At 35.2% G+C, this 15950-nt stretch overlaps 1 protein-coding gene across 3 annotated transcripts in view; it reads left to right on the top strand.

Annotated features, from left to right (window-relative positions):
• The window catches only part of LOC136033975 (transcription factor AP-2-epsilon-like), a 109999-nt gene that overhangs the window by 12392 nt on the left and 81657 nt on the right, over positions 1 to 15950 (top strand). The window contains exon 1 of one of the 3 annotated variants that reach the window (XM_065715009.1): positions 9339 to 9435. The exons of 1 other annotated variant lie outside the window; for it this stretch is intronic. In XM_065715009.1, coding sequence (XP_065571081.1) covers positions 9418 to 9435 — 18 coding nt within the window. In that variant the 5' untranslated portion in view covers positions 9339 to 9417. Of the gene's footprint in view, positions 1 to 9338; positions 9562 to 15950 lie in introns of those variants that run through there. One more of the 3 variants, XM_065715008.1, reaches the window with a different exon arrangement.

Consider the following 15950-nt stretch of genomic DNA (forward strand, 5'->3'; position numbering starts at 1 on the left):
TGACTCACTCGCAGCTTCATCTTTCCAAAGTTTAATGTCACTTTCATCAATCTGGCCTGTGGTCCCCACTTTCTGAAAAGAACGCAGAGGCTAGGCTTTAAACAGATTTCCTACTAAACCAAAATTGTTGGTTTAGAAAAAAAGGAACAAAGCCAAAGTGCTGGTCCCCTAACACAGATATTGCTAACAACCAGTTGTTAGGATGGTAAAAACAACTATTTAGTCTGCATTGTGATGTTGAACTAAGAATATAGTCAGATTTTGCCAAATAAAGGCTAAAAATTGGTCAAACCTAGCTAATCGCAAGATTTTAATTAATGCCGGCCCTATTCATAACAAAATTTAGTTCTTTTGAATTAGATCTTAAAATTTTTGAATTAGATCTTTTTAAATTAGATCTTCTAAATATTTAAATTTCAATCGTGTTGTGTAGACAGAGCATTGTTTCCACTTTCTCATTTTCTAAATCCCTAATAAAGAGCTAAAAAAATCCCTAGAATAAGCAAATAGAAAAGAAAATGTAATACTGTAATGTAGATTACAGTACAAGATGTTTAATACAGTTCAATCGTAACTTGTACAACGTAATCAGGCCTTATCTTTCCCTGATGTATCTTCAACATTTTTTGTATGGTGGCTGAAGCTTTCACCATTTTCATGTGGTGAAGTAACTAATCATCTTCACATTCCACACTTTCTTGAGCCCTTTTCATTCCATATTTTGTTTTTAGAATCCCCCGCAAAGTCTATGTTTTCAATTTATTCTGACGGTCAGTTTTTACTACTTTTACAGTACTGAAAAACCTCTCGACATTGACATTTGAAAATGGAACAGTGGAAATAAATAATACTGCCGGTTTCAGGTTAGGATACAAATTCTGTTCCGGCAGTATTTTTTTTCACCAATACCAAACACCAGCAGGTCACGGCATCCATTGTTTTGACGTTTTCAATATCGATGAGGCTCTGCCTTCTCCACTCCTGCTCGATTTTGGTTCCGTCCCATGGGAGCTGTCCATACTTCCTAACAAAAGGTAGCAGAGAGGCAGGCTGAATTGATTGGGCTGACACTGGATCAACCATTTCAGCATATCTGTAAATGTCGTCTTCGAAATTGAACCTTTTCTGTATCTGGCCTACTGCTTTGATATGGAACGCCTGTGCAGCTTTGAGAACTACTTTGATTGAATCAGGGGGGACGGCGGTATGTGACCTTGACGTACAGAGGGAATTTTGTCCGTTCGGACCCAAGTAAACGCTTTCAAGGGGAAGTTAAAACTTCCGATTGTTCACATCGATTTCTAAAGCACTAGTTGATTCCACATAGTCCTTCTGCAGGAAGTTCAATGCTGAGACCAATGTTTTAAGCTTTGTTTATACCCCAAAACTAGAAATATTTTGGTTTCAAGAGCTTAAACTGTGCTTAAATTTGAATTTGTGACAGAAGTGATTGTTATATTTGTAAAGAACATAAAAAAAGACATCGAGTGGTATGTTCACTTTATTTGTAAGTAAAAAAATGAACAACAAAAAATTTACCAATTATAGTATGAAGGTTCATGATTTTCCCCTGGGTACGTAGGATTGCCAAAAACACACAATCCATTCATTCCTACATGAGCCATTGTTTTTAAAAAATGGCTGTCAGTTTGTTTGTCTGTTAAAAACTAAGGTAATGAAAGGGTAAGAGAGGTGTTCGAATAGTTAGAGCCTACCTCTATTATTCACGTCAGTACTTATAAAGCTGGCTACAATGTTCGAGTTCAAGTTTTTTTGATTTTACACAAAAATCATAAACATCATACAAGTACTGTGGAGAAAAAGAATCGTACATGCAATGCTTGTCAAAAAAATTTAGTACAGTAAGAACAACTACGTACCCTATAAAACTATCAAAATATATTATAACTTTATTTATCTGACCTGTAAAAAAATGACACGCTATCTACCAAATAATGTTATGAAAACACAACCCAAAAATGACAAACCATATGACTTCATTAATCGAGAACAGTCCAAGCTGAAATTATTGTTTTAAGCCCAAATCAGCATGGAACTGTTTCAAACTGTTCTTTGTTGCTAGTTTGTTACTTAGGACTCCTGTACATCTCAATATCTGTGTGGTGTTAAAAAATCTTTTAAGCAACTGAAGAAGTTCTTTGTGATTCCAAGTTCAATTCGCAAGAAAACAGATCCTAAATCGAATTATCCTGCTTCTCTGATCAAGAAGATGATGATGATGAACAAATTAAAGGAAACCCCCCAAAATTTCCCTAAAAGTCCATGGGAGAGGAAAAATCCCTAGAAAATCCCCAAATCCCTAGAAAAAAACTCTTGCCCCTAAGAGACTTAAAAAATTCCCATTTTAGGGGGGAAATCCCCATAGTGGAAACACTGAGACAGAGGACCCCGATTTCCAATCCAGATAATCCTGGAACACCTGAAACGATTGTCAAAGCATCTCTAGCCGCACGTCATCTGTACTTAAAATTAATATATAATTTTCATAGATGGCAGGTAAAATGCGAGTAAAGAAGATTCCGAATAGTAAATGTTTTAGCTAAACGCTATTAACATGCCCTGAAAATGATATTCCAGAAGTTTTAAAGTAAGACTCCCTTTTTCTCTGAATAAATTAAAAATAGAAAAATATGACAAAGAACGGTGAATTTCAAAAAGAATAACCTATATTTTTCTTTTTTTTTAGTTTAAATATCGACTAGTTACCGTAACGCCAGTTAAAACATAATTTCTAAGCACAAAATACAAACAGTGAACTTAGCCCGAATCATAGGTTTGTTGTCTAAGATTACTTTAAAAATTGTGCCAGAGAAATACTTTCTAATACTTTCTCTAATAATATCTTTCTCAAAACAGCTTTGATGTCATTTATTTTATTCGCCATAGAAAGTAAAACCATCAGGGTATTGGTCAATTTACACTTGGTGTTTGCGTTTGTTATTGGATAATTTACAATAAATTTGCGAATTTAAGAGGGGTCGCTCACTTTCAGGAATCACGTTCACCATATGGTGCATGCCAGGTGTCGAAATGGTGCAGTCCCCTTGACAATTTCTATGAACGCAAATAATAAGAACCCCGTTGTTGTAAAAATACAATGCAAATGAATAGATGAGGATGAATTAGAAATAACGAGATAGCAAAAAGGATGAGTTTTTAAATATGTATTAAAAGTGACTTTTTGGGAAAAATAAACCCCTCTCTAAATTCCTGCCATTTGAATTGGAATCGCATACAAATTCCATAATCATTATGATTGTGTTCAGACTTGAATGTCAATTCATAGGTTCCGTACTCCTACCCAGGAATTGGGTTTGGATGGGTAACATTAGGTAAATTGAGGACAGGCACATACGTTGGAATTTTTTCGGGGAAAAATTTATAAAAGAAACATTTTGTTTTTTAGAATTTGAATAAGAAGTATCCAAAAATTCAGAAATATTTAAAACTTCGATGCTGGAGGCCAAGTATCCCCGCCCCTACGCAAGTCCCTGGTCTTATTGGACATGGTATTAATACGTTGACACTTAAAAAGTAAACTTATTGTCAAGGCTAGTTCGTTGGCATTTGACGTCACTTGTTCATTTTCCCTGATATTGGTACTGAACCAAAGATTTTTACACATTTTTAGAATTTTTTTCCAACCCTATTTTTTTAATGTTTCATATTAACTTTAGTAAAAAAATGAATAAATAACGGCATTGTTGCTCTATGTCTGATCCTCTTACTCCAGTCTTTCAAAAATTACAACGATTAACCTGCTTTATCGGTTAGAGTCGTTACACGTGTTTATTTCTTCAACTGTAATTTTGGTTTTTTCGTGATGAGTAGCCAAGTACATCAAATTACTACCAATTTATTCTGGAATGGTGTTTGCCAATTTTTTTTTTTAATAATATTAACAGTTTTCTAACAATTTTTTTTCTGATAATACTATATTTTATAATTAGAACACTGATCGACTATGATCTGCCTGATATTCATAATTTTGGATATCAGGACAGAAGGAGATTATAATTTATTCAGCATTAGCAGTTTTGTATGTATTAGAACAAAATGAGACCGCAAACAGTCCGATTTTTGGAGTTATGTATAAATTACAACACTAAGAGATTACAATTGTCTAATAATAACAGTTTTATATACATTAGGATACAAGAAGATTACAATTTCTCTGACATTAACAATTTTTTAAGCTCTTGTCTGATATTAACACTGGTTTATCTGACTAATTTGTCTGATATTAAATAAAATACTTAAATGTACCCGGCCGCACGAATTTAGAAATTAAAAAATAAATCAACGATTCGGTGTGTAGTAGAACACAAGGATAGGGTGTAGAAGAACACTAGGAAATAACACTATAGATAAATAATTTTTATATTTTTTGTCTTATTTTTTGTTTTTTATCAGACGATTTTTCCAATATTAAGACTTTATATATTAGAACATATGCAGTTTATAATTCATTCGAAATGAAATGTTTGATATACCTATATTAGAACGCAAGGAGATTGCAATTTGTCCGGTATTAACAGTTCATATGTTTTGACTCATATTTTTGAATTTGTAACGTTATGAAACTAAAAGTTACAATTTGCTAAAAGCTATTCCGAAAAATATTTGGAAAGGTCTTTGGATTTTTACTGATAAAAACAGCTGCTCAGTAAAAAAAAAATTTAGGCCTAATCCGGATTTGTAAAAACTAAGCCAAAGTATGACAAAGTCCATTCCACTATGTAAGCAAAGAAATAAGTTGGTTTGCATTGAAAATATGTTTCCATGGCTATTGACTTGTCAGAAAACCTCTTTTATAAAAAAATCTTCTAATTTGACAAGTTGGAAGTATTCTGACATGGAATTATACATCGGAAGGCACTTTCCATAACTGTTTGATAGTACAGTGGATTGATGAGCCCAGGGGCCAATCTCTGCTGTGGGGGAGCTGGGTGGTTATGTTGCTACTTGTCCTTGACAGCAACTGAAACGCCACTTCAGTGCCCTACATGCCAGGAATGACTCCTATCTTCTTGTCTTGCAAGCTTGTTTGTCTGTATACCCTGGAGGTTCCAGGGATATTTATTTCAGGGAAATGGGGACTCTTAACCTCCCTTGTTAAGCTATGCTTGTGGTCAAATATTGGATATTTTTCCGTGGTTCAAGAATCGCATCAAATAAGTCGAGTCCTAGTGTCGACGGTTGTTTTAATATATAGGCGTAAAGATATAAAAATAGACTAAAAGCAATTATAAAATTTTTTATTTTACATCTTAAGATTTAAGCCAGGCACATATGAGGGGGGGGGGGGTATCTTCCTTGAAAATATCTGGATTTCTCCTATTTTATGTTTGTGGTTAAAATTATCTGTTTCTTGTATTTGTCATTTTTCCTTTGGGAAAAAAAAATCCTGCACATGCACCTGTGTCTTGCCTTTATTAAACTGATTTGAGCTAAAAAAAAAGGATTAAAAAACTTTATTCGTGTTACTTGGAATTTATCTCCATGGCTAAAATTTAGATTGGAAATAGTCGCTGTGGCTTTGTTTTCAACTAAGATAGGGTAGGTGCAAAGATTACGGAACACTGATGGAAACTCAAGTTCGTCTTGAAAAAAAAAAAAAAAAAAAAAAAAAAAAAAAAAAAAAAAAAAAAAAAAAAAAAAAAAAAAAAAAAAAAAAAAAAAAAAAGCCATCGTATATCACTTAGCAAGTCCAAAACAATAGCCTTGTTTGTTTTTATATCTCTGCTTTAACGTATGCCAAAATGGCACAGAAAGTATTTGTTCACAATTTTTAACTAGTCTTTACCCCGCACAGTAGACAAGCCCATACTATAATCAATAAAGAACAGTTAAAAGAGAAGCCTATCTACTCTCAGAAAACGGTACGCTCAAAACGGTACCAAAACAATTTGTTCCGGACAAGGAATACGGTGTTCGTTCTATTTATAGCAAGCGAGTTTGTGACAAGACTGCAGCTCCTACCCCTCTGAACAACCCATGAATTCCCTCTTCCACTCCGATTTTACCTTCCAGTTGTTAGATATTTATTTTGTAAATTTTAAGCCTTCTTTTTGTAGTCTCTCTCTATTTAAAAATTTTTCTTTTTTATTATAAAATTAATTTTGTACTTTTGTTCTATTTGGGGTATTACCTTTTAATCTTGCGATTTTCAATTGTTTTCAACATTTTTTATAACCTCTACGAGATTTGGAAAAATTTCTTTTGTTTTCCTGACCAGTCCTATTATGTTGGCTTAGTTTTTTTTTTTTTTTTGTGCCGATTAACTGGAAAATGTGAAATCGGTCCATCTAGACTTGTGATACAAATTTTTCAGAAACAAATCTTATCGTACTTGCACTGAAGGACAATATCCTTATTCACTAAATTCATTAGTCTCAAATCTATTGATAGATTGAGCAAGAATTATAATATTGAAAATACTTTTTTATAGAGAAGGGTCTAAAATTATAAAGATTGTCCTTTTTCAACGATTTACAAAAATATTCAGTGCATTTTTAGTATGAAAAACTTCGCATACCAATATAAAATTGAATTCAGTAGATGGACAGAACTGAATTTCAGCTATGAAGTAGTAGGGAAATTTTCTTCCCTCGTTGTTATATTAAAATTGGCGGAGAGCAGGGAAATGAAAACATAGTATAACTATCATAGGGAATACAGACCTTAATGAAAAAAGGAGATATTTAGTGATCTCACTGACATAGCCAACTGACGCAGCAGGGCAAAAAAAAGAAAAATAATTTGACCATGCCATACGGACCACGCGTGACTGAAGTGCGCCGCTTATGTCGGGAAAGATACAGTGTAGTAGACTTGTGGCTGTGTATGGCACGGAGTGCACCACATATGGAAGCACATGAGGCTCCGAGTTGAACATCAGGTGGTGGATAGTCTGTAATACCTCATAGTGGGTAATCATTGCGCCTAAATCAAGCCTGTCTCACCACCTTAGCCTATATCTTATATAGGGTCCCCAAAATCAAAACACTTCTTCTGCGAAGAATGTGTTTTAACGCAGTCGGTGAATCATCATTATAGAGGACTCAACGCTAAAATCTTGCTTAGAAGTGTCATTTTTGTCCTTAAACAAGGGACCACCTTGTTTAAGTGAGTAAGTAAGAAAAAGAGTAAGTGAGAGTAATAATGAGTTTAAGTGAGAGTAAGGAAGCTCAGTGCCCAGTCATGAACTGTGAAGGAAATGCATTGAAGCACACACGAGAGACTTTAAGAACCGCTCGTGGTTCTCTATATGATCGTTTTTTGTCATCACATAGTAGTAAGCTAGTTGTAGCATAATAGGTCAATTATGTACGTTTAAACACAGTATTCAATAATGCAAAAAAAAAATTACTAATTTGAATTTTGTCTTTTGTCTCCTCCCCGTGAAAAAAAAAATGCAAATTTAAATTGCTATCCTATCTTGACTCTTTTAATTAGCATATTCAAAAACCTAAAAGATTGTCCAGTCGTCCGCGGGATCTTCGGGAACTCAAGGGTATTATCCTAAAATAGCTTATTAGATGAGAAAGTTGATGTTATCCCGCTGCTCTGGCCCTTGTGCTGGGCAGGGGGTTTATTGGGAATGACATTTCTCTGTGGAGGGGGATCTACAAAAAAGTCAGAGGGATACAGAAAAGATTTGTGATTGTCAAGGTTTCTGTGTGCAAAAATTTGTTTACATGTATTTTTGCTCCTTTTGTACCAGTCGGACAAAACTTTTGAGTGGGCTTAAACCAGGTAACCCCTCCCCTGAATATGATATCGGTGCTAGATATTAGGTTTTTCTCTGTTAGTTGTTTATTTTCCTTTTGCTTTGTTTTTACAGTCTTATAATCGTAATAATTATTGAACTGCATTGTCGAGATTAGATGGCCCGGTAGCTTATCACGAATGAAATTATTTCTTTTTGCAACATTTATTTTCTGATTAGCCTGTAGGGAATTTCTTTTTTGTGCGGATTATAATTTCAGCAGAGCCGTAAGAATGTTTCTGTTCAAATTAATAATTATAAAGCCCTGAACTTGAATCTTGGTCGAACCCAACACAAAAATGTCTGTCTTTCTACTACCCCCTTCCCGTATGTGCCCAGGGTTACGCTATTAAAATAGTTTTTTCTGAGCTGTGTCTTGAATCTTCAATTCAGCCTATTTGATAATCTTGAGAATTTTCATGGGTAAGTTTTAAATCTAGTGTCAAACCATAAGGAGGAATCAGGGATTTTTCTGGGGGAAGACATCAAAGCTTAAAAAGGAAGATTTTCTGTATTTGTTTTCTTGATTGAATTAAGTTGTCATTTTGACTCATCTGAAAGGGTGGGACAATCCCCTTGCTCGAGAAAACGAAAAGGCATTGATACGAAAATTAAAATCTATACGAGAAACATGGAAAATTTTGGAACTTAGCGGAGAAGGGATACGGGCCAGGTCCCTTTCTCATCCTGTGCTTGTGTCTGTGATTTTGTTGCCTCTGAAGCATAAGCTACAGTTTGTGGTACGTTTAGGGATAGCTGCAATTCCAAAGTCCTCATTCTACCGTAATATATGTTCAAATTTCCGATTCAACCCTTCTTTTCTGGACTTATTGTTCTCTTTGCCACTCCGAACCGGAGTCCTATGCCCTTGTCAAGCTCTTGCTTTGGCCAGGAACAGCCACGGCTTGGGTGGAAAAACGACAAAAATTAAAGAACCAAGAGACTCTCTCCATTAAAAGACCATAGAAAGTTCCGATTTCTATACTGCATATTTAAAAAACTTGACCCATTTATTTTTAAGATGTTGTAACTCATGAATTATTTAGCCATAGGAGGGACTACTGCCCTCCTCCATATGGCGTCTCTAGAAACTGTATCAGATTCGTCAAGTATCTGATGCGAAGGGTATTCTTAAGTTATTCAATAACGGAAATTATTTTGTAATTTTACCATATTACTCCGGTTTTGGGCCATCTGTCGGCATACACTGATTTGTTGCGGAATTTCTGTATCACCTGATATTTGTCATATCCCCCAGTTTGATGGATTCATTATTTGATCATCATATCATTCTATCTAATAAATTCACATCATTGAAACATTTTTGAATCCAAAGACTTTGATTAATCAGCTTTTAGATTAGTATAAGTGAATTGACAAGTAAGAAAGACGCATTAGTTAAATTGCAATACAAATTAACTGGATTTATTGATTTTTTATTAGGTAAAAAGGAAACTATTGGAGGGATTTCGGTACACATGGGAGGAGTCGACAGTCTGAGCCTAAGGCCGAAAAATGTTTTATAGTAGGAGGGGCTTTCAGCGTTTCGGTATTACAGGTGTAAATTTACCCTCCAGTCCTAATCTTGTGTTTACAATCTCAGTGTTGGATTTGAGTTTGGAATTATGTCCACACTAATGGAGGTAAATTAGGTGGTGGTGTCCAAGTGGGGTTAAAGAGCTGACTTAACAAAAGTAAAAATGCTATTTGATTGTGAAAGACGCTACCTGGATAGAACGGATCAATGGGGTCGAAATCAACCTGCTTTGGTAAGCTTTGCCCTCGCAAATTAGTTCCCTTCTCCCCTCCAAAATAGTAAAGAAGCTTTGTAAGTATAAGAGTTACTTTTAAGGACAATACGAGCCGGAAAGCCCCCCCCCCCCGCCACAAAAAAATGAAAAAATAAAAATGCGACGTTAGCAGACTCTTACGCAGGATTTTTTTTTTATAAGGGGACAATACTACACTAAAAATACTTAATAATCTGAATAAGAAGCTATAATAAGTTTGGGGGTATTTACATATTATATAGACCACAGTTGGAGTGCGTCACTTGGAGCATGGCCATATATCTCATTTATTTTGCAATGTATAGTGATTGTGGAAAGCTAAATCTCGGTATTAATAAAATCTCATTCCGAATGTGCCCTGACCTGACCCTGAGTTCTTCTTTGATTAATTCTGTTCCTTTCCTGTATGGCATAAATATGGACAAAATTACCTTGTGCACTAATCTAACCTAAGCTTTCCTCTATCGCTATACATTGCAAAAATTAGTTATGGCTGTATTCCAAGTGACGCTGTCCAAGTGTGGTCGATATAATACGTAAGTTTGAGTTTGAGAAAAATTTAGGGTTTTTGGGGACCCAGGCACCAATTCCCTGCGTACTTTTCTGAACCATAGTCACCTTTGTAATAATCCGTAGACCTAAATATAACAATTATTAATCCAAAACTCCGTTCAGAATCAGAGTTGCCACTTCGGTTTGTCAAACTGACCATCTAACCTGCAAAAAGAATTACAATCCGAAATGCGTTCTACCTTAGAAAATTTTTCGGTACTTGTATGATATACCCCCGGCCACTCAAATTGTTGATTCATTGACGCATTGTAGGCCACAGCCGTTTTTTTTTTTTCGTTAGTTTATTTCAGCTGCGCGGGAGAAAAGACAAAGAGAAGTGACAGAATAGTTAGAAAATATATAATTTGGGCTATATATTTGCCCATTAGGTGTGGGGGGGGGGGTAAAGTATTTCGACAGTGTGAAGTTAAAAAACGATTCTTGCTTCATAATATGCTGAGCAAATTTACCTAACATATTAAGGACGGAGACCCGCTGTACTATACCCCACCCCCCTAATCTGCAAATATATGGCCCAGATTTACTTCTAAAGTATTATATTTTTTATCTTACTTAGGTATGTTTCACTAGAATTGAGCATCAGCGAAGCATATTAGAAGAATATTAGGTCGGGGGTATATCATACAAGCACCAATTTTTCGTGTGTGAGGGACTGAACTGATAAAGAACACTAAATAAAGACAGAGAAATTGAAAATGTATATAAAAGTTAACTTTTTCTCAAAATTTAGCAGTTTTAACGATAATTACAGAAGATTAAATCTTCTTCTTCCCTTAGATTCATGCGCAAGTCACTCTTTCAAGACCAAATATGCTGCAAATATCACAAATATAAGATTGAAGTTACTTATTACACATAAATTAGATATAAAAAAAGAAATATAACACTAACTTCTCCATTTAAAGCTCTTTTCAAATATAATAATCCCTGCCATTGCAATTGCGTCCCAATCTCTCTAATGGATATTGTGATATCTATTTCAGCTTTGTTGAAACGTTGAAGAGCTTTGTTACGAAGCGTCCATATGTAGCCTTGCATACATACGAAAGTTTTCTGATTATGTCACCTTTTCGAGGGGCCACCCATTTTGTGTCTGCTGGTGTACCTCTGACAGTGCTACGTGTGCCGTACACTTCCACCACGCATGGCACAGTCCCTGTAACGCTTGGTATGGTCCACGTAACGCTTGGCACAGTTCCGCCATGCTTGGATCACTTTGGCCACACTTGGCGCGCGTCACCTGGCGTGCGTGATTTCTGAAAGTTCGCACCTGGTCGATTTATTTTGGCTCATTTCTTGTCTATAGTTGGTTCACAATGCCGAATAAAGGCAATCTGAAAACAATGGCAAACTTTTTTTGTACATCTTAAGGTTATATTTGGGCCATTAGGGATGGGCTGGGACCCAACTGCGAAGGGAGAGTTTTGAATGGGGAATCATTTTTTCCTATATTATTTCTGTCCAAAAATTAACCTTAACTGAATACACTATCCGTGGCAGGCATGGCCGTATCCAGGGGGCTAGGGGTTGGACACCCCTCGAAAATGTTTGTCTGACTCGTAAAAACGTAGCAACAATGAAAATAAACGATTTTTGATTCGTTTTTAGTTTTTTGTACCCCCCCCCCCCTCCAAAAAAAATAATACCATACACCTCACCCATCTCCCCCTAAAATTTTTGGATTGAACGCTGTGGCATGCAATCCCTCTTACAACCCTTTAAATTTAATCAAGTTTGCAAATTTCTCTCCTCGCCCACGCTTGTGCCTAGTGTCAATAGGTAAGAATAAATGAGAACAGATAAAATTTCTTCTTAGAACTCAGTGGCTTTAGTGCCTTTAGCAGGGAGGGGAAATAACTGCCTTGAGCTTGTCTAAGCATTCCCGGTTTCCTGAATTTAAAAAGCGTATTCCAGCAATGTGCTTTGTGCGTTCTTTCATCTTAGAAAGCTAAGACGTCACTCAGAGTTATTTGACCTTGTTCCGCATTGGAATAAGCTGTAACTCATTCAGCAATTAATCTAACTAACAAACTAACTGGACACGGGGCTGGGCTTCATTAAAAGAGTTATTGTCGTCAAAAGTTAGTGTTGCTTGGAACACAAAAGTTTTGTAACTCCCCAACCCTCAAAAAAATTACCCCCTCCCCCAAACAAAATCCTAGATGTTTTTCTCTAATCTAAAATTGCTTTCCAGTTGTTTTTTTTTGTCAAGGTGTGCTGTCGTTAAAGTGTTGTGTTTATGGCTTATTTTGGGCGCAACTTGGCACTTGTGCAAGAATTCATTTATGGTAGAAAAAGAGGGGGGGAGGATTAAAAGTAGGAGAACCATAGACAAATGTGGGAAAGTCGTTTTAATTACGTGATATACAGGACTTGACATGTTCATGAATATATTTATAGTCTTAATTCCGCACAATAAGGGGGGTGTATGGGCCCAAGACCGTGGTGAAGCACCGCTTTTTCAAAACATTTGAAAATTCCTGGCTAGAATTTTCTTTTTAGGAATTTGTACACTTCCATCCTCTTGACCCTGCTCCCTCTGTTAAGGCTAGAACTTTGACCCCTATTGAATATAACCTTTGCAATCAATATAACATTTAATTTTACAAGTAGCATGTAAACTAATTCCCATTAGTCTAAACTTTAGACTATATAAAAACCTAGGTAATATAGTTGAAGCTTTTGTTTATAGATATGGAAACCCCGAGGGGAAGGATCCACAATTAATGTTGGCTAAGGTCTTTAGTATATTGGTTTACAATATTTTTTTTTTTTTTACCTTGTTCACCAAAATTGGTTTGTATTTGTCATGTAATGCGGAGTTGCTCCTGATAATTTAACCTTCCCCAGGATTTACTAGCAAAAAAATTCAAAGGTTAGAAAACAAAATCCGATACTAATAAACTTTTTCAATAGTAAAAGTGTATCCTTGCTGTAGTATTTAATATTTATGTTACAGTGCATGTCCGAAATCTGGTTAATATCGATATTCACCCGTGAATGTCCAAAATTTCTTTTTCTCTGTTTGGATTCATTTAGCTTTTTGAGTCAGCTTTTTCAGTCTTATGCAAGGTACGATGGTAAAACTTGAAGTTGGGTTAAATTCTGTTAGTTTAGTTTAGATTAAATTTGGTTATGAATATATAGGAAAAAAAACTTAGCCTAAGCTAACCTAACCTGTTATTGTCAAACCTTGCATTAAACTGAAAGAGTTGACTGGCAACACTGAGTAAATTCAAGGAGAAAAAAAGGTTATTTCGGGCGTTAACCGGTGAACGTCGACATTCCCCAATTTCTGACCTTTGCGGTAAAATTTGCACTTTTCACAAGATCTGAAGCTCAAGAATAAAAATATCAAAAACTTCGGAACTATCTAAAAGAGTGGTAGTGCTTTTCAAACGTTTAGCTGTTTTTTCTCTAAAGAAAAACTGTGATGAAAATAGCCTGTTCTACAGATTATCAGTTAGATCGGAGTTCTAAAAGGTAATAACATTAGGCCGTAATCCAGTATTTCTGTGAAAAAAAAAAAAAAAAAAAAAAAAAAAAAAAAAAAAAAAAAAAAAAAAAAAAAAAAAAAAAACAAAAACAAACAAGGATGAGGGAGGCTAAGGTTTGCAAACAGACACAAAAAGCAAGTGACTTACCCCGAAATTATCAAAAAAATTTGCTTCTCCGATGAAACTCCAATATTTGGGTCCGACCAACCCCCCTTCCTCTGCGTATGTGCCTGAAGTGAGCTACTTCTTCTATGAGAGTCTTCTCATCAGTACTGTTTTAGAGTGAGAATCAATTTCATATGAAAAATAGAAGTGGGGGCTTTGCTGGATTTCAGGCAATCTGTAGACTGCTTTTAATCGAAGGAGGTCCGCATTTTTTCAAGTGTCGGTGACTCTCACTCATCTGGTATAAATCTTGGTATGCAAATTGTTCTACCACGCGTGGCACACTTCCACTACGCATGGCGCACACCACTATTTGTCAAAGTGGTCAACTCTTTGCAGATGTATTTTATCATGTTAATAGTATATAATAAAAATAATAATAAATTTTTATTGCCCACAAGAGTGTGCAAAAGCCCAAAACTGACAGAGTAGGAAACACAAAAACAAGACACAATGAAAATAGATTCGAAACTTAACTATGACAAGCCTATAGAAATACATTCAGGAAAGTAGAATCAAAATTTAGCCACTTTCCAAACGACTCAGTTCTTCTTCGGCTAGTGGCTAGTAAAGCTAGTAAGTGGCTAGCGGCTAGTGGCTAGACATCTAAGGAGCTAGTGACTCCATATCTGGAGTCACTATATATATATATATATATATATATATATATATATATATATATATATATATATATATATATATATATATATATATATATATATATATATATATATATATATATATTAGTTATTATTAATCCTGCGACAAATGAAAGTTGTGGATTCTCTATAGGCGTACATTAAATTTTACTAATCTATCTTAACTTATCAGATAGATTTCAAACAAGTGTATCATTTATTTATGCAAAGTGTGTATTGAGAGATATTTTGTTCCAAAAAGGGCACGCCGCTTTGTTTTCAAAACTGTTTTCATCACCATCAATTATATTGCTGTTGATTGCTTCATTAAGAGTGACTTCTGATGAAGTAGCTTTTCTTAATTACTACTCCTAACCTACAACATGACTATGAACTTTCAGGTTTAAATCATTCCAATTGCGCACTTCATAGTTATACTTGTTAATAGCTTCGTCATTCGGAGGAGGATTAGGGTGCAATCCCTCTGGTACCCCCAAAGGTCTCATTAATTGGGGTGATAAAATAATTCTGAGGTGTTCTCGGTATTCATGTGTGCCAGCAAACAATTTGTGTGGGGTGACTGTCATTTTTTTTGGGGGGGGGGGGCGAGGCGGAGGTGATCACGGTTTGTAAAATATGTTTTCCCACATTTATTGAATCCTATAAAATTATGAACTTTTGTAGACAAACACCCTTTCTAACCTGGCTAGCAGACATCCATACCACCCCTTTCAAAATTAATAGTTTTCGTCTGCTTCCAATACAATTGAAATCCTCCTCATTTAAAGAACTCTTAATAACAACTGACAAACAAAAAAAGTTTTGCTTTTATTTTATTTTTTTTTTTAGAAAAGGTAGAAAAATAGGTTTTTACAAAATTCATGCTTTTTTCTGTTCTGTAAAATTTATTTTTTGGACCCTTTTACATTCCTTTTATGTTAATTTTCTATAATTTTATTTAGGCTGGCAAAATATATACCAGCCGATAAAGATGAGGGGGATAATTCAACTCAAACGTTGATCCAGATTATATCCCGGAAAATTAATCTCTGGTGGTTCTTTTGAATTATCCCAGTTAAAAAACGTAAACTGTACAATTGTTCCAGCTTCTTGGAGACGTACACCAGGTATCCTCCTGTAGGAATATCGTAGTTACCATCAGGAGATTTGGTTGAAAGAAGACTTTAAAAAGATCCAGATCACTAATTGTACAGAAATGAATCCATTAATCTATAAGGGACCGTGTGGTCACGGTTTTTCCCTATTGCTTTTTTATTATCAATATTATCTTTATTTTTTTTATTATTATTATTATTTTAGCTTTGGGCTGGTTAATTATTTAAGACTCTAAGCCAGTTAACTTCTGCTGACAATCGTAGCTTATATTTATAATCAGAGCTTACGAAAATTACCACTCTGTGCCAGTTTTAGTTACATCCACGTGTATTTCCACACCACAATGACTTTTTAGTTCTGTTTACTTAAAACTGTATGG

Source organism: Artemia franciscana, chromosome 12 (assembly GCF_032884065.1).
Source record: "Artemia franciscana chromosome 12, ASM3288406v1, whole genome shotgun sequence".
In the NCBI taxonomy this organism is placed as follows: Eukaryota; Metazoa; Arthropoda; class Branchiopoda; order Anostraca; family Artemiidae; genus Artemia; species Artemia franciscana.